This window comes from Bombina bombina, chromosome 1, assembly GCF_027579735.1.
Source record: "Bombina bombina isolate aBomBom1 chromosome 1, aBomBom1.pri, whole genome shotgun sequence".
Lineage (NCBI taxonomy): Eukaryota > Metazoa > Chordata > Amphibia > Anura > Bombinatoridae > Bombina > Bombina bombina.
The window spans coordinates 1,035,882,747-1,035,902,328 of record NC_069499.1 but is presented as its reverse complement, the minus strand read 5'-3'; the positions used below and the strand labels follow the sequence as shown (position 1 = coordinate 1,035,902,328).

General features: G+C 41.7%; 1 protein-coding gene across 1 annotated transcript; it reads left to right on the top strand.

The window, feature by feature from the left end:
* Positions 1–793: 793 nt before the first annotated feature.
* On the top strand, positions 794–18,716 carry LOC128662760 (serine/threonine-protein kinase par-1-like). Its single transcript, XM_053716698.1, has 3 exons — positions 794–1,071; positions 1,266–1,551; positions 18,630–18,716. The coding sequence occupies exons 1-3, from the start codon at positions 794–796 to the stop codon at positions 18,714–18,716; spliced, it is 651 nt and encodes a 216-aa protein (XP_053572673.1).
* Positions 18,717–19,582: the final 866 nt, after the last annotated feature.

Here is a 19,582-nt window from a genome sequence, read left to right as displayed (position 1 = left end):
CGGTGCCCCTAAACCTGCAAGACTCGTAATAGCAGCGGTAGGGAAAAATCAGCGTTAGGACCTGTTAACGCTGCTTTTTCAGCCTAGCGCACAACTCGTAATCTAGCCGATTGCTTTTTGAATTATTCAACATCATCTATATACAAATTTCCCTTCATGTGTTCTAAAAAGTGTGTGTCTGGCTTCTCAGCATTCAGTATTAGTTGACTCCTAAATTAAAAATAAAAATGTCACTCCTGCCATGTTAAAATGGAACGATAGATATTCATCCTCAGGCCCAAAGGCAGCCATTCATTCTATTTTTACTTTTGAATGTATCTCTAGCTAGATGTGTCTTCTCTAGAAACAAATGCAACCCCTGGTAACTAAAATCTCAGAGTGGACTGTATGCACATGCAACATCTCTGGCAGCAATCTTAGCATCCACAACTAGAGCTATACACACAGGTGCAATAGGCATGCGTTTGTGAGGGATATAATATGTACAACATATTAACAACCAACCAAGGAGGAAAAAAATTGAAGGTGGCTGAGTTCAAGGGTCTCCATATTGCTGCTCATTATTGCCATTCATCTCACCTTAATGTGATGTCATAATTGCCACTGTGGAATAGGTGCCAGTGCTTCTATGACATCACAAAGACATAAATCTTCAGGATAGTATAAATTCAGGAATAAATTACCTGAAAAACTAATTTAACTTATTCGAGTCTGCACGTAGCAGAAGCATATTTTTTCCTAGTGTATTTATACATTGAATCTGATATATTTTGGTAAAAGTCATACAGTCATTATGACTAGCACACATGGTGGTGGCGGCAGCAACTTGTCATATGTTCATGCAGGAGAATATTGCCTTTGGAAGACCATCGGGAAAGGTAATTTTGGAAAAGTGAAATTGGCCCTGCACACACTGACTGGCAAAGAGTGTGCTGTCAAGATCCTTGTTAAAATTCCCTTAGGACTGAAGAAGCTGTATCGGGAGATACATATATTACAGAAACTCAATCACGCTAACATAATAAGGTTGTTTGATTCTTTTGAAACAACAGACAACCTTTACCTGGTGATGTAGCTCGCCTGTGAAGGTGATGTTTTTAAATATCTATGTGATAAAAGGACAATGCCAGAGAAAGAAGCGAGTAAACTGTTCCGTCAGGTCGTTTCTGCTGTCATGAAAAACACGTGGAACACAGGGATCTGAAGCCTGAGAATCTATTGTTGGGCTCTAACAATAACATCAAACTCACTGCCTTTGGTTTGAGTGATACCTTCATACCTGGTATCAAGCTAACAACATTCTGCGGAACACCTACCCATATGGCACCAGAGATTCTCCAAAGCAATTTATACCACGGCTCAGAGGTTGATGTTTGGAGTCTCAGTGTTACCCTGTATAAAACGGTCTGTGGCACCCTGCCATACAATGGACAGGACAGCAAGGAGCATTTAAATAAAGTACTGAACAGTCAGTATCCCATCCCTTCATATCTGTCTCATCAGTGTAAGGATCTGCTAAGTAAACTCTTTGGGCGAGATAACATATATTGTGTAAGTTTCAGCGCAACTGCTGAAACCCATGCTGCCCATAAGTTCACCTCGCACATCGAGTGAATCATATATACGTGCCACCAGATCATAAACTGCCGGAAGTCGGATAAACTAGCCACATTCAGAAATGTGTAGAAATAGACCTTTCTGGAGTTGCCAGTGACTTACGGCAGTATATAAACTGGTGGCGCCTAAGAAAATAAAAATGTTTAATCGCCCGTAAAAGTCTCACCCACCTCCCAAAAATGAACACAACACGTCAAAACCCCTATATCCGTCATCCCCCCCACATCACAACTAATAATAAATGTATTAAACTCTAAACCGCCATCCCCCCACAAGGCAATCTACCTAATTTAACTATTAACCCCTAATCCGCCAACCCCCACATTGCAAACTACTTAATAAATGTATTAATCCCTAATCCGCCATCCCCCCACAACGCAAAGTACCTATCAACACTATTAACCCCTAAACCACCATCCCCCCACAACACAAACTACCTATTAACACTATTAACCCCTAATCCGCCAACCCCCTACAATGCAATCTACCTATTAACACTATTACCCCCTAATCCGCCAACCCTTCACATCACAAAGTACCTATTAAAACTATTAAGCCCTAATCTTCCAACCCCCCAATGCATTCTACCTAAATAACCCCTAAACCGCCATCCCCCCACAACGCAAAGTATTAATCTAATAACTAAGCCCCCTAACCTAACACCCCCTAAATTAACCTCAATTAACTACAATTACATAAAATAAATAAAGACTAACTAAAAATTACCACAAAAATCCTATATTTACATAAAAAACCTAACTTAACATAAAAAACAAACTAAGATTAAATTACAAAAAATAAAAAAAACAGCCCAAAATAAAAACACCCCCAATCTAACACTAAACTACCAATAGCCTTAAAAGGGCCTTTTGTAGGGCATTGCCCTGAAGTCCGGACATCCTTCTTCTATACAATTTAGCATACATAAAGCAGTGGGTCCCAACATGTTAGAACCTAGGTATATGCAGCTAATGACTATCTATACTAAAATAGCATTTGTAATGCGTCCCTCGCCATCATCAGTTGCGTGGGCAGCCACCAGAGAGCAAAAGAGAAGGGGGAGAGAGAGCAAAAGAGGGGTGGGAGAGAGCAAAAGTGGGTGAGGGAGAGAGCAAAAGAGGGGGGAGAGAGATCAAAAGAGGGGGGTGATAGAGCAAAAGAGAGGGGGGAGAGAGAGAAAAAGGGGGGGAGGAAGCAAAAGAGGGGGGAAGAGAGAGCAAAAGAGAGGGGGGAAAGAGAGCAAAAGAGGGGGGAGAGAGCAAAAGAGAAGGGGGAGAGCAAAAGAGAGTGGGAAGAGAGAGCAAAAGATGGGGGGAGAGAGCAAAAGAGGGGGGAGGGAGAGCAAAAGAGGGGGGAGAGAGAGCAAAAGAGGTTGGAAGAGAGAGCAAAAGAGAGGGAGGAAAGAGCAAAAGATAGGGGCGAAGAGCAAAAGAGAGGGGAGAGAGAGCAAAGGAGAGGGGGGAGAGAGCAAAAGAGAGGGGGAGAGAGAGCAAAAGAGAGGGGGGAAAGAGAGCAAAAGAGGGGGGAGAGAGAGCAAAAGAGGGGGAAGAGAGAGAACAAAATGGGGGGAGAGAGAGCAAAAGAAAGGAGGAGAAAGAGCAAAAGAGAGGGGGAGAGCAAAAGAGAGGAGAGAGAGAGCAAAAGAGAGGGGGGGGGGAGAGAGCAAAGGTTCTGTCACCACAATAGACTGCCCTCTGGGCAGGCTTTACAACTAGTGTGTAATATAGCAGTTTTAAGTCTGGAGTCTGCACTTCCACTTCTAACAAGAGTTGGAAAAACCAAAATTATTAGAATGAAATCACAGGAAATGGGAACAAAAGAAATAATGAAAGAATATTGAAAACTTGTGATGGTAAATCCAAACGTTTAACAAACGCTAGGGTTTACCATCATTATAAATCAAAGGGAGTTTCATTCATCAACCTTGTAAAAAACTCACCCTTTTTGTGCTATTGCACAGTGCTAAATTTAGTGGCTCTGGCCGCCCACAGCACAACAATCTCCTTCAATGAGGTGGCGTTTGCACCTCTGAACCAATAGCGGTGCGTGTCAACTGTTTCTGTATGCAAGCACCACTATTGGTTCAGAGGTGCAAACGGCACCTCATTGGTAGAAGATCACTGTGCTATGAGCGACTGGAGACGATGAATTTAGCGCTGTGCAACGGCAGAGAAAGGGTGAGTTTGGCACCTTTTTAACAATGAATGAAACTCCCATTGATTTTTAGTGATGGTAAATCCTAGCGTTTGTTAAAGGGCAACAAAACATCTTGTAACAATAACACAATTGTGAAGTATGATATTTAATTAGTGTACCTGTAAATTTGTAAGCTGAGAACCACAGTTAACCCCTTAATATTTGCGATCATTTGCTCTCTTACAAAGTCCCCCCGGTTTACCATATATGATAGTTGCATTCTTTACTGTGTATTAGGTAGCACAAAGTTTTGGGAGTATTTGAGCGTGCTCGCATGAGCAGTATGTTTTAGAGACATGGCTTTTGACTAACGCATGTTCTAGCAGTCACATAAAACAGTCCACACTTGTCTAGGGGGTAGAGGTACATAATCTTTATATGTATTGTGCATGACTCTCTACCATGCACACTACCATAGTAGCCAGAAATGTGCTTTTGCACATGCATGCACACCTGCAGTGTGTGCATAATTTAAAAGGAACTTGATTCCATAATAATGGTAGTGTTATTACTGATAACAGAATTTTGATCTCGGGGCTAGCTGCAACATTAAAAATCAGTAGATTATGCAAAGTTATGATAAAAAATCTTGAAATTTAAGAAGAAATATAACAGCATATGCAACTTTCTTTGGGATGTAAAAAACATACTTCTGCTCTTTTTTTGTAAAACTAAGAGTTTATTATACAGATTGATATACATAATATAGTAGTATATTAAAAAAATCCATATTACTTCTATTATGGAATCTACCTCTTTCTCTTGGTGTCCATTGTTTGAAACTTAGATCCTTTCCAAAAGGGCATGCACATGTCTTAAGAACAAAGGGCAAGATTTATCCAATCGAGGGAGTTGCCTCATGATAAATCTTGCCCTAAATGTCAGCAGTGGGTGAAGCACTCTTATATAAGCAACCTGTAGAGGGTGATTTAGCTGCAGAAGGCAGTGCTGGTTGACAGCAGTGAACACCCACATTTCTGTCTTCACATTCTATTTCTCACACACATTTTTGCTGTGTTACTAATATTATGGTACATTTTTGTTAGAAGATTCTTTTTACTTGTCATCCATCTAAATAAAGTGTTAGTGTTAGCGCTATCTGTTACATAACTAATACAGGTGATGTCTTATTGCCATGAACAGGTAAAGTCAATGTTTGGATCAGCACTCCAGGGTCATCCCCATCCAAATATAACACTGCAGGATTTGCAGAGAGTAGGTGCTCAAACCTTCAAAGACCCCCCTCCAAGGTCTAAGGAAATAAATAGAAAAAAGAGAAGAAGGTTGCACTCTTGTAGCAGGAAACATCTTTTATTAGAGCAACGTTTCGAGGCTACTTGCCTCTTTCTCAAGCTTGCATATACTGAATTGTGAACAAGACTTTATTCACAAGGCAATTAGTGAAGGGCCAATCCCCAGGCTCACAAGGGGCGTGTTCAAAAAAATGACATCACACAGCAACTGAGTGAAAAAAATATCAATTATTAACCCATTAGAGACTGACTGGAAGATTGGTCCAACAACTGTGTACAATTAAAAACAATGTAGCTACACAGAATAGAGGAAAAGCACAGTAGGATCAAAAAATATAACATTAAACTAAGAGAAAACCGTTTAAATTAATGGCATAAGGTCAAATTCTCTGTTAAGCCCCTTTGGTGACATAGTATCTAGAAACCAAATCCATTTGGCTTCCTTGTACAATAAATCTCTCATCCTGTCACCTCCTCTGGATTTTTTATTTGCATAGTCAATAACCATAAATCTTAATTGATTGGCTCGATGGCCTTTATCCAAAAAGTGGGAGGGGACAGGAAGATGAGATTGTTTATCGTTACCAATATTAGATTTGTGCTGACAGAAGCGGTCCTTGACCTTCTGGGTGGTCTCGCCTATATATAATAGGCCACATAGGCACTTAAGAGCGTACACCACATATGTGGAATTACATGTAAAATACTGTGGGATCTTAAATTTCTTGCCTGTATAGGGATGAGATATTTCTCCTCCTTTAATTACGCTATTACATTGTGCACACCCCAGGCATGGGAAAGTCCCATTCCTAGGGGTGCCCAAAAACGTTTGACCCTTGGTAGTGGTATTGATATGTGCACGCACCAATTTCTTACCCATGGTGTTACCTTTATGGTAAGCTGCCCTAGGGAATTCTTTGAATTCCAATATGTCAGGGCAGGCTTCCTTTAGCATAAACCAATTCTTTTTGATGATATAAAAAATACTGTTACTCATAGTACTAAATGTACTGACAAATGAGATCCTATTAGGAAACCCTGTAGTTTTAACCACAGCATCAACAGTAGGATCCACCTGAATCTGACTAAGTTCATGTGGGCTATAGCCTCTCTTGATGAATTTCTCCACCATTTGGCCTGATCTTGCCTGACGTTTCTCTGGGTCACTAACAATTCTATTCACTCGTCTTATGTCAAAGATACTTTGGATTTCATTTCTAAAATTCAACAATATGAGGGTTTACAAGATGTTATGTTATCAACTTGGGACGTGACATCTGTGTACACTGTCATCCCCCATGGTTTGGGGGTTGAGAGTGTACACAGTGTCTTGTCCCAATGTGGTCTATACAGTGATTTACAATGTGATTTTTTGATCCAGTTACTTGAGATTATTAACTAATAATTATTTCATGTATGACAATCAATTCTTTTTACAAAAGAAGGGGACGGCGATGGGGTCGAATGTGGCCCCATCTTATGCATGTCTTACCATGAATTGGGTGGAGGAAAAATATGTATACATTCATCCTCTATTTCAGAAAAGGTGTATAGGGTGGATCCGCTATATAGATGACCTGTTCATCTTGTGGCGGGGCACCCCTGAGGAACTTGACATACTAAAAGGTGACATAGAGAGGGAAGTCCCATTCTTAAGGTTCAGTGTGAAAACAAGTATGACTAATATTGAGTTCCTTGACACCATGGTATATGTTTCTGAAGGCAGATTACAGACCGATCTGTATACGAAACCGACCAATCGCAACACTTTGTTGCATAGATCCAGTTTTCACCATCCTATTCAGAAGCGTACCTAAGTCCCAACTCATACGAGTGAATAGAATTGTTAGTGACCCAGAGAAACGTCAGGCAAGATCAGGCCAAATGGTGGAGAAATTCATCAAGAGAGGGTATAGCCCACATGAACTTAGTCAGATTCAGGTGGATCCTACTGTTGATGCTGTGGTTAAAACTATAGGGTTTCCTAATAGGATCTCATTTTTCAGTACATTTAGTACTATGAGTAACAGTATTTTTCATATCATCAAAAAGAATTGGTTTATGCTAAAGGAAGCCTGCCCTGACAAATTGGAATTCAAAGAATTCCCTAGAGCAGCTTACCGTAAAGGTAACACCATGGGTAAGAAATTGGTGCGTGCACATATCAATACCACTACCAAGGGTCAAACGTTTTTGGGCACCACTAGGAATGGGACTTTCCCATGCCTGGGGTGTGCACAATGTAATAGCGTAATTAAAGGAGGAGAAATCTCTCATCCCTATACAGGCAAGAAATTTAAGATCCCAGGGTATTTTACATGTAATTCCACATATGTGGTGTACGCTCTTAAGTGCCAATGTGGCCTATTATATATAGGCAAGACCACCCAGAAGGTCAAGGACCGCTTCTGTCAGCACAAATCTAATATTGGTAACGATAAACAATCCCATATTCCTGTCCCCTCCGACTTTTTGGATAAAGGCCATCAAGTCAATCAATTAAGATTTATGGTTATTGACCATGCAAATAAAAAATCCAGAGGAGGTGACAGGATGAGAGATTTATTGTACAAGGAAGCCAAATGGATTTGGTTACTAGATACTATGTCACCAAAGGGGCTTAACAGAGAATTTGACCTTATGCCATTAATTTAAACGGTTTTCTCTTAGTTTAATGTTATATTTTTTGATCCTACTTTGCTTTTCCTCTATTCTGTGTAGCTACATTGTTTTTAATTGTACACAGTTGTTGGACCAATCTTCCAGTCAGTCTCTAATGGGTTAATAATTGATACTTTTTTCACTCAGTTGCTGTGTGATGTCATTTTGTTGCACACGCCCCTTGTGAGCCTAGGGATTGGCCCTTCACTAATTGCCTTGTGAATAAAGTCTTGTTCACAATTCAGTATATGCAAGCTTGAGAAAGAGGCAAGTAGCCTCGAAACGTTGCTCTAATAAAAGGTGTTTCCTGCTACAAGAGTGCTACCTTCTTCTCTTTTTTCTATTTATTGCCATGAACAGTCAACAAAAAAAAGTGTAAATGTTTTTGCTAAATGAAAATATGGCATTATGATAGTGGTAGATGCTCCCAATGAATTATTTGACAAGTTTTGAGTTAAACATAAAGCTTACTTTAAGATTAATTAATGAAAGTTCAGTCTTGATTTATGGGGAGCCATGTAAGACCACTCAATGAGAAATTGATATGTTAATTAAAATTATTTAATAACTTATTAGTTTATCGAGAAAAATAGTCAAACATTGGTTTCAAACACACAAAAATATATGATTATGGAAGTAATTAGGTATAGGCCTGAAACAGGCCAGGCCTTTGAGATCCCTTGTGAAGTTCATAGAAAAAAAATAACTTGAGTGGAATAAATTAGAGGGGAAAGAAAGAAAGTGTCCCAAAGGTTTTATTTGTCATTCAGAGTACAAATAATAGATCATCATATAGTATTTGCCTACTCTGAATCAGTTCACTACAAGTTGATTCAGTTTCATTGATAACAATTTAGATAATTAGGTCAAACAAGTCTGAGTCATAAAACTGTGGTATATATTTAAGCTAATGGATAAAGATTGATTTGTTAATGTATTAAATGTTAATATCATCAGCTGTTCTGCTGGCGATGCTCCTGCTGATATATTTGCTTTATCAGGTTTTCAGTAATTGATGTCTCTGTTATCTATTTAATGATGCATCACTTGCCTGACACTTAGGAGAAACATGTTCCATCAACTCTAATGCCAATTTATCATGTCACGGTAATCATTTTACAAGGTAAACACGGATAACAGTATGGAAAATTATGACAAATTTAACTATAAATAAGTTACATATGGTGTTCTATTCAGGTAGAAAAAAAATCTTTAAAAAGTAGTTGCACTTTTGTCTCTTCAGATGTTACTGTAGAAAGGAAGATATATATTTATATTACTAAATAATTTTGCATGTGTAGGAAATATGTATGTTCTATTTTATGAATATTGAGGCAATCACAAACCAGAGATTCTCTGTGTTTTCCACACACCCTGCTGTTTTATTTTATATTTGATGGTAAGGGGATTGTGAATTACCCTTTCACTTTATTAAAACCAGTGGCAGTTCTATGTTTTGCACTCCCATTGGGCAGAGAAGGGTGGAAATAGTTCCTGCTGCTAAGCGTAGTCATATCCTGTTATACTTAGCCACAAACTGAAATACCTAACCCCGCCCCTTGATCAACCAGCTCTGGGCACAAAAACCACACAACTCTACATCCGCCTGCACTGACTTCTCCTACAGAATGTCTGCAACTCCACTCACAGACTTCCCTGATATAGTTCCTTCACAGACCTCTATAGCGTAAGTATTTGCCTTTTCTGCAACCGACACTCCTTAAATATAAATTAAAAACTGAATCATTTTAACATTAATACAATAAATACTAATATATTTTCTTATTAGTATTCATCCTAAATTGATATTATACCTCATTTTCCATCTTAATACAAATGGTGTGATTATACCTAACTGATAAAGTTCAGTTTGAGTAATAACTTTCCTTATAAAACTTGTTAACAATTTATAATTAATTACATAATTTAGTTATGCCTTCAAGCTTTTTATCAGTAATTAGAGCTTCCTAGAACTGCAGCAATTAAGAAATAAACTTATCTTTTTTTGACTAAACCATTTACATCTAATATTATTTAGGTGTGACCAGTGTTTAGATTATAATTACTTTAAACTGAGTTAATAAACCTATGTAAATTAAGAATTGTTAAACAGCTGAGCAAGCAGTAAACACAAAAAAAACTTAATCTACTGTCCACATTACTAGAGCTGTATTTACACACGATATATACTAAACATGTGCATTTGTTTTCTGATAAATGTAACAGCAAATGTTTGGCTATTTATTGCATTCGGCTGAAATAGGATAAACAAATGTCCCTTTAAGGAAAAAACAAATCCATGCAACAAAAAAAATTAGTTGATTCATTCATGCAGTTAAAACCGTCACTCTAAAACTGAGAAAGACTTTAATAGGTCAAACTTGTACTATTTAGGTGGGAAAGGCTTCAAAAGAACAAATTTACAATACACAATAACGATTTAGCAATATCCTTGTAAGCTGACTGATTCCTGTGTCAGGCATTAAGTATGTAATCTTTACTTTTGTTCTCGACTAGTCCTGACCTCAATAAAAAAATGTGTTGCTTCTGACTTGTAACACTAGATACTATTTTCTTCTTAAATGGAAAGAGTCCACAGCTGCATTCATTACTTTTGGGAATTAAGAACCTGGCCACCAGGAGGAGGCAAAGACACCCCAGCCAAAGGCTTAAATACTCCTCCCACTTCCCTCATCCCCCAGTCATTCTTTGCCTTTCGTCCCAGGAGGTTAGCAGAGACGTGTCAGAATTTTTTAATTTTTGTTTTTTGTCTCTTATGGAGGGTAGTACTCTTTGGCATGGGACAGGAGTTTTAAGTAGTCCTGTCAGTCCGGCGATGCAGGGAGAGTCTTTCTGCGAAACCATCCTGACTCATATTAACAGCTCCTCAAGCAATCGGCGTTGTCGAACTTCACTCCGCTGTCTGCTTTCTTCTCTCAAGTCCATGGCGGAGGCTATGCCACTATTCATCACACTTGAAAGGCCATGTTCCTGTTCCACGGTGTAGATTCCGGTAAGATAGTTTCATTTTACTTTATCGTCAATGTACTGTAATGTGAATGTTTTCCCGACAGGTTACACACCTTTGCGGGTCTAACTATATGACATAAGGGTCTCAGTGAGTCTCTGTTAGTATCTTGGAATTGAGGGTTAATATCTCCTGAGAGGGGTTATTGAACAGGGGAGTTTATAATCATGTTTGTTATGTGATTCAACCTGCTTATGTGTGATGTTTATGGGCTTGTGGTTGGAACTTTGAGGCCTATTCGGGTTCACCTTGTGTTTGGGCGTGGTTCCGTTCCCCATTTCCGCATTCCTGACCATGTGGTGAAGGAGATATTCTAGTCCGCAGGGCTCTGGTCATAGGTGGTGGTGAGTGCCCCAGCTATTGTGGGTGTCAGGTGCCGTTATTCTTTTCATACTTTAGTCCATATTGATATTTCCTCTATCCAGTTATGGAGGATTCTGATGCTGAGACTGTGCTCGTTTCAGATTCAGTTACGGTGGATTCTGACACTGAGACTTTTTTGATTTCAGATTCTGTGTCTGGTGACGAATCTGGATTGGCCTCGTTGACAAATGTCAACCAGTTTTGTTCCATATGCCATTTCAGAGCGCCTGGTTCCTCAGGCTTGGGGAATCAAGGGACTGCTGAGCCATCTGCCTCTGGGGGTCCTGTCCTCCGAGAGGTGAGTTCCCTAACAATTCATACTTATACACATGCGGGTAACCCAGTTTCTGATTCCTCCATGCAGGGTGGCGTGTTCCCCCCCGGAGGTTGCAGCACATTTTCCCTTCCACATAATGTTGGCGATTTTTCATCTGCAGAGTCCAGATGTTTCTTTGAGAATGTGCTTGTGCCCTATTGTCCCGGGCCTTCCGCCTTAGGGAGGGTCTCTACAGTTCCCCATGGGTGTAACTGTCCCTGAGTGTTGTGCCTTTCTTTAAAGGATTGTGCGCCTTTGCGTATTGCTCAGACATGTTTTTCAGTTATTGAATGATCCTATCATTACCAGATATGGGGATTTTCAGTCTGCTAATTCGAATGGTGCACCTCATTAGACATGTGGTGATGACGTAATCTCCTGTCATTTGTTGAGATCTTTCCCAGTTTTGAAAGATAGGGCTCCGTTTGGCTGGTCTTGTGGGTAGGCCTGTGTCTTTTTGGGCGTTAACCTCCGGGTTGCCCTATATTTTATTAATTTCCGATGGTAGGCCTGTGTCTTTTTGGGCGTTAACCTCCGGGTTGCCCTATATTTTATTAATTTCCGATGTGATGTCTTTTATTTGTTTTTGTTTCCTTTGGGAACCTTCTGGGATTGATACTCTTTATTACTTCTTCGGAAGTTGTTTTGGACATGTTAGTCCTATGTTAAAAATGTCTGGTTTCCATTTTTTCCCCTATGAGGGAGAATTTATGCAGCTTGCCGTTTAGGACCCTGGGTGCAGGCCGGTCCTGTTGGGTTTATTCTGTCTTGCGGCTGTTCAGACACGTGTCGCTGTTCTGCTCTGCTGGTTCGGTAGAAGCTCCGAGTGCTCAGGTTATAATTGTTTTTCATGTTCAACTAAGTATTCGAGAGGACCTGTGGGTCCGTGAGGCGGGAAGGATTATTTCAGTCCTTATAGCCTTTAGTCATAGATGGCCGGGCAGGGGAGTTTTTACGCTGCGTCACTCTATCTGACATCTGATTTCATCAGAACTTAGAATTTCCTCCCCCATGTGGAGGAGGGTTGGAGGGCTTATCGCCCCTTACCGCAGTTGAGCGGTTTGGCCTTCATTTTTAGGCCTCTGGATTTGTCCTTTTGGGCTTGGTCCAACAGCTTGTACAGGATAGCTGTCTAGCATGCAGAAGGTTTGCAGTTTGAAACCTTTTGCAGCTCTTGATACCTTGCAGGTAGATACAGCTATTACTCTTTGATGTGTACTGTCTGTCTGAGTTATAAGAGACCTTTGGGTCTTCTTCCATTGTCTCCGGGTAAGTTGGATCTCCTTTTAGGGATCTTTGATTCTGGGTAATGGTTGTTCCCTGCAGGGACTTTTTTCCGGAGCTGGGTAGGCTTAGTGCCTTTCTCTTCCTGGTGTCCTCTGCTTGTGCGGAGGTGATAGAGAGTCTAGTCCTGCTAGTAGGATTTTTTTGACCTTGAGGTATCCCTTGGTTGTCCTGAGGCTCTGAGAAGTATCTTCATATGACTTCTAGCCTTGCTCCTTGGAGCATTGGACTTTAGCTTGGGGTGGTTCCTTCCTTTGGTCGGGCTTTCGAGTTCTTATCACTATCCAGATTTTCTGGATATGCAGCCATATCCCTTGTGTCTGGCTTTTTGGTCAGCTGGGGTGTTTAGTTCTAGGGTAAGGTTTGCCTGAACTATTAGGTGCCCAGACCTGTTTTTCTCCCTGAGACTTCCGGTTGCTGAAGCTTCGCTTGGCCTTTTTCCTGACCCAGTCTTGGGTGGTTTTGGAATCTTAGATCTCAGGGCTGGGTGTTCCACAGTAGTGGGAACTTGGGCTATGTCCTTGGTCCATCTACCTAACCTGGTCATGGTTGGCCAGATTTTTGGAGTATTTTTTACTCTTTTCCACAGAGTAGCCCATGTCATCAAAGGGATATGTGGCTTAGTGGTTAGCTCCACAGCTCCCAAAGCAGAAGGTTGTGGGTTTGAACCCAGGCAAAGCTCCTGCTTTCTGATCTGACGCGTGCTTCTGGTGTCAGCAAGCCTTCCAATGTGGAAATTTAATTAGTGTTTAGCTGTGTGGCTTGTGCCTCAAGGGTTTTTGGTTCATACCCAGCAGCTGGTGATGGATGCCCAATTTCTGCACCTTAGGGTTGCATTCCCCTGGTCAGCTTGCCAGTGTTCCCATGGATTCCCTGCTCTGCAGGTGAATTGGTTGGCTGTGCCTCTGCTTAGCAAGCTACTTGTAGGGGGATCCTTTTCTAGGACATCTGTGTTGGGAGTTTCTCTTCCCATTAGCCGGTGATCCGGGCCTTGAGGACAGTTGTTGCCCTTCCGGCATCATCCCTTTTCTTTAGGGGATATTCTCCTCCCTATGGAGATAGAGTCCTTGCTTGGGGCTTCTCCTGGATGGGAGGTAGAAAGGTAGGATTGGTTCCCCCTGGGGTCTTGCTGGCTCCAAGTCAGAGTTTGTTGGGCCTTTATTTTGATAGATCCTTAGGTCTATGGCCTTGTTGTCTGTTTTCAGATTCGGGTTGTACTTTTACTCTGTGGGGATGCCTGTTCTATCCTTACGCTCATTCCTTTACCTGTTTTGGGATTCCTTTGTTCCCCGGTCTTGAATCCCTGAGGCTGGGTTGGTCCAGCTGGGTGTGGGTCTGCAGGTCAGGATGGCCGACTGGTCTGAGGTGCTGCGTTCAGGTTGCAGTCTCCTCTGGATGTGTGAGCCTTGTTGAGTCTATCCTTTTATCTCAGTCTGCTAGGGTATAGATTTTCCTTTCAACTTGCTCCATTGATTTCAGAAGAGGGTTTACTCTTCCTTTGGGTTCTGAGGGTATACTCCCCTTCTTGGGGGGGCCTCGATTGAAGTTTTGTGTTCCCCTTTTTAGGGACCTGTGTGTAGGCTTGGCGACTTAGGTTGCCTGGAGTGTGCCCTCTATCTGGGGGTTGCTTTTGTGGTCTGATTCTTGCTTGACTGCTTCTTCCTCCTCGCAAGTACCCTCTGTGTTGTCCTGTTATGGACTCTGTGTTCTCAACCTTGTTTTTTTTCTCATGGTTGTATTACACACTTTTTCATGGCGAATGCTTTGGTATTCTATGGTCACTGGGAGGACTTTGCCTCTTCAGTTGCATTCTGTGCTTGCAGGATGTTGGAGAGATGTCTTTTCTGTCTCTGTGCCCGGTTTTATCCCGGGTTTCACTTGGTATAGGCATGACCTCCTTCTCCTGTTTGAGCCCCTTTGGGTCTCTGTAAGCTGGGCTCCCTCTTGGAGGTGTTCTTTTTTGTTATAGAGGACCTTTCAGGTTTCCTTGGTTCTCCTTTGCCTTGTCCCCTTGGGGGTTTCAGCTGGTTTCTCCTTCATCTGTGGGGGATGAGCAGTGGGGGACCGTCTGTTGGGCCACGGTGTCTCCTGGAGGACTGTTGGCTCAGTCGAGTCAGTTTGCGGTCTCTAGTTTGGCTTCTGGACTGTCTGCAAGTCAGTGTCTTTGGGGCTTTTCCTCTTATAATTTCTCAGCTTCGGACAAAGCAGGTTTTTTTTTATTGGGTAGAGGTTAAGGCCTGGTGCCCTCAGTATTGGCCACCTATTGTACCCTCCCGTCTTGGCATTCAGTGTCCTCTATAGCTTGGGTATTGTTTTCCCAAAAGTAATGAATGCAGCTGTGGACTCTTTCCATTTAAGAAGAAAAACATAAATTATGCTTACCTGATAATTTCATTTTCTTCTGATGGAAAGAGTCCACAGCTCCCCACACGTAATTTTATGTGGGGCGTCCTTATTATCCTTCTGGCACCTTTCACCCTGATATTTCTTCTACTGTTCCTTTTTCCTCGGCAGAATGACTGGAGGATGAGGGGAGTGGGAGGAGTATTAAAAGGGACAGTCAACACCAGAATTTTTGTTGTTTAAAAAGAAAGATAATCCCTTTATTACCCATTCCCCAGTTTTGCATAACCAACACAGTTATAATAATACACGTTTTACCTCTGTAATTATCTTGTATCTTAGCTTCCCACTGACTGCCCCCTTATTTCAGTTCTTTTGACAGACATGCAGTTTAGCCAATCAGTGCTCACTCCTAGGTCACTTTACATGCATGAGCTCAATGTTATCTATATGAAACATGTGAACTAATGCCCTCTAGTGGTCAAAATGTATTCAGATTAGAGGCAGTCTTCAAGGTCTAATAAATTAGCATATGAACCTCCTAGTTTTAGCTTTCAACTAAGAATACCAAGAGAACAAAGCAAAATTGGTGATAAAAGTAAATTGGGAAGTTGTTTAAAATTGCATGCCCTAGGCATACTCTGGGTGCCGGAGGAGGAGCTTAGCACAGGTGGCTGAGTGGTTGTGCTCCAGTCTACAGCTCTTGGTGGTGAATTCCCTCGCCTGGCCCTGAGGAATTGGGGTAGCTGCTTCGACAGCAGACTCAACGCACCGGAACACAGAGCAGTGGAACTCCATCCCACTGCATTGAGACCCCTTATCCCAGAACAACTCTCAAATCTTACTTACAAATAAGTATCTAAAATCCCTTAATTACCCTCCCCCCCCCCTCACCAGCGACCTTATCTGAAAAGGAACAAGTGTGTGCAAAGGTGCGCTGCACCAAACTGTGAAAATACATTTTTCTCCTGATCACCCTCCGGATTCCAGTAAACTCTTCACTTTGGTCATTTATCTTGCCGGTGCGGAGAGAAGAGTACTGCCCGCTGTGATTGAAGGAGCTTTTTCTGTCTGCCCCTTTTACCTCTCCGGCGGCTCAGTGTGGGGCCGTGTGACTGGTTCCCTCCTCCCCCACCGGTGCTGCGTGGGAGGAGGTGAGTTTGGCTAGGAGTTGACGCTGTGGCTAAACGAGCCAGCGGGTCTTGGCGTTGCTGCTGGAGAGCTTGGGTGGAAAACCAACTGCGGTAGCCCCCCTCCCCCACCGGTGCTGAAAGGGAGGATTCAAGCTCGATGTGAAGCTACGCTGCGGATCTGTGGAGTGCTGGGAGAGTATCGTGTCCAAAGGGGTCAGTGATAAAGAGAAGTGCCTCTGGATGCTTGTGTCTTATGTTAAAGTGGTGGTAAAAAGGGAAAACCTCAGTAAAGGCATAATTGGGAGGCATAATTCAGGTCTCAACTTTCCCTAAACAAAGGCATAAATTTAACCCATATTGGTTGCTTGGTGGAAGGTGGGAAGGAGAGAAGGAAAAAAAAGGGGAAAAAGTTCAGCCGGCTAAAGGAAGCGCTAAATTGCACAATTTAATCAAAACAAAGTGTGAAAATAAGAGGAAGGGATAGAAGAGGAAAACGTGACCTTGTGCAATTGGACCTGAGTGAATGCTACTCTATGGGATGAGATCTACACATTAAACCCCTTATACAATCTGGGGATGATAAATTGAACAGAGCATTATAACTTGGTCTCTAACTGCATGTGCTATTAACTAGTGATGTCGCAAACCTAAAATTTTCGGTTCGCGAACGGCAGACTCGAACTTCCGGTATTGTTCGCGAACCCGCAAACCGCGCGAACCGCCATTGAATTCAATAGGCAGGCGAACTTTAAAACCTACAAGGACTCTTTCTGGCCACAATAGTGATGGAAAAGTTGTTTCAAGGGTACTAACACCTGGACTGTCGCATGCTCGAGGGGGATCCCTGGCAAAACTCCCATGGAAAATTACATAGTTTATGCAGAGTCTGCTTTTAAGCCATAATGGGCCTAAATAAACTAACATTCCCAAAGTGGCTGTCTCAAAACATCCCGGACAGAAGATAGATTGATAGATAGGATAGATAGATATACATAGATTGATAGTTAGATAGAATCAATAGAAGAGAAATAGATAGATGTGTTAGATATATAATTACCCTGATAAAGTCTAATAATTAAACATGCGTTCTTGGACCCAACTAGGTTGTGTTAAGTAGTACTGTTCTTCGCACTTTCAGCCCTGTAACTCCCCCTATTGGTGGAGGTCTATATGGCGGTTATGATTACCCTGACAAAGTATAACAACAAGACACGCGGTCTGAGACCCATGGTAATTTTGTTGTGTTAAGTAAAACTTTTCTTATCACTTGAATCCCTCTTACCCCCCCTTTTGTTGGAGCTCTATATGGCCTGCATGATTAGCCTGACAAAGTATAATATTAAAACATCTGGTCTTGGACCCATGGTAATTAGGTTGTGTTTAAGTAGTACTATTCTTATAACTGTAATCCCTGTTACTCCCCCTATCAAGGGAGGTCTATATGGCCTGCATGATTACCCTGACAAAGTATAACATCAAGACACACGGTGTTGGACCCATGATAACTAGCTTGTGTTAATTAGTACTTTTCTTAGCACTTTAATCCCTGTTCCCCCCCCCCCCCTATCGGGGGTGTTCTATATGGCCTGCCTGATTACCCTGAAAAAATATAATAAGACATGCGGTCTGGTACCCATTTTAACTAGGTTGTGTTTTAAGTACTACCATTCTTAGCACTTTAATCTCTGTAACTCCCCCTATTTGGTGAGGTCTATACGGCCTGGATGATTACCCATACAAAATATAATAATAAGACATCTGCTCTTGGTCTGCGACCCATGGTAACTATGTTGTGTTAATTAGTAATGTCCTTCGCATTTTAATAGCTGTTACTCATACTCACCCTATTGGTGGAGGTCTATATGGCCTGCATGATTACCCTTGCAAAATATAATAACCAAACATATGCTCTGGGACCCATGGTAAGTAGGTTGTGTTAAGTAGTACTGTTCTTTGCAGTTTAATACCTGTTACAACACCAAATGGTGGCAGGTCTATCCGGCCTTCATGATTAGCTGCACCCAAACCCCAAAAAAAGCAGAGTTGTCTTAGACTAACACCCATGGCTAACTCGGTTGTTTCAATTTGTACTATTCTTAGCACTTTCATCCCTGTTATGGGTGGTCTACATGGCCATCATGATTAGCCGAACAAAATACTACAATCCAACCTTTGCTCAGTCTTCATAGGCCCTTCATTGGCTGTATCTTTTTTTAATTTTTTTTTTTCAAAGGAGCTTTATTTCAAAAATAAAAATAAAAATGTTAACATACATGCACAAACAGTGCCTTATAAAGAAGCAGCATACATTTACAATCATACAGTTTGCCTCCCGTTACCCAACATGAAAAAAGTCTGTTAAGTTTTTAGGCCAAATAGCTACGGAGCGGGGGGTGTATGAGATGCAAGACTCCTATTTTCTTCCATTTTCTTAGATTTCCTTGCCGAGTGTTAACAGAGAAACAGTTTATACTTCACATGTCATGAGCTCAGCATGTTGCTCCAGGGAGCAAACTCCATAAAAGAAAAACAATTTCAATCTTCAAATCAACAGTAACAGTTATTACCAGCTTACCACAGACAACAATTCTAGACCCTAAAATATACATTGCCTGTCCAGTCATAATAGAGAGAGAAAGAGAGTATACAGAAAAGAGGGAGAAAGGGGTTGAGAATAAGATTCGAAGGAGGGGGAGAGAGAGAAAAGAAGAAAAAACAAACAAACAAAAAAACGGGGGGGAGGGAGGGGAAGACACCAGATACAATTGGGAGGAAATGCCAGCACTCCATGGTCACTGCCCATCAGAGCGCTCGCCGCTCCATAGCTGGATCATCATCTCGTAGTTGTCCAACTTCCCAATCTTAGCATAATGGAATCTTTCCAGGCTTAGTAATCTGTTCACCGCCTGTTTCCAATCTGTTATCAGGGGGATCTGAGGTGTTTTCCACTTGGCCGGAATCAAATTCTTAGCACAAGTCAACATTAGCAATAATAAAGACCTTTTAGTTGAGTCCTTAATCTTCTCAGGGAAGTGAAACAGCAGCGACTCAGCAACCCTTGGGATCTCAGTCTCCAAGGTTGATTGCATGTGTTCCCAGACTTCTCTCCAGAAGTCTTCCAGCATGGGGCAATCCCACCAAATGTGCGTTACAGAACCTATACCTCCACACCCCCTCCAGCATTTATCCGATGTGTTTGGGTAGATCTTTTTAAGACAAGATGGTGTAAGATACCACCGGCTCATTAGTTTATATTGTGATTCCTGTATGTGTGCAGATACCGAAACCGTCTTGGTAGTCATAAACACCTGCTGCCATTCCCGCATCTCCAACTCAACCCCTAGCTCTGCCTGCCATTGTCTAACATACGTTGGAAGGCTGCCCTCTT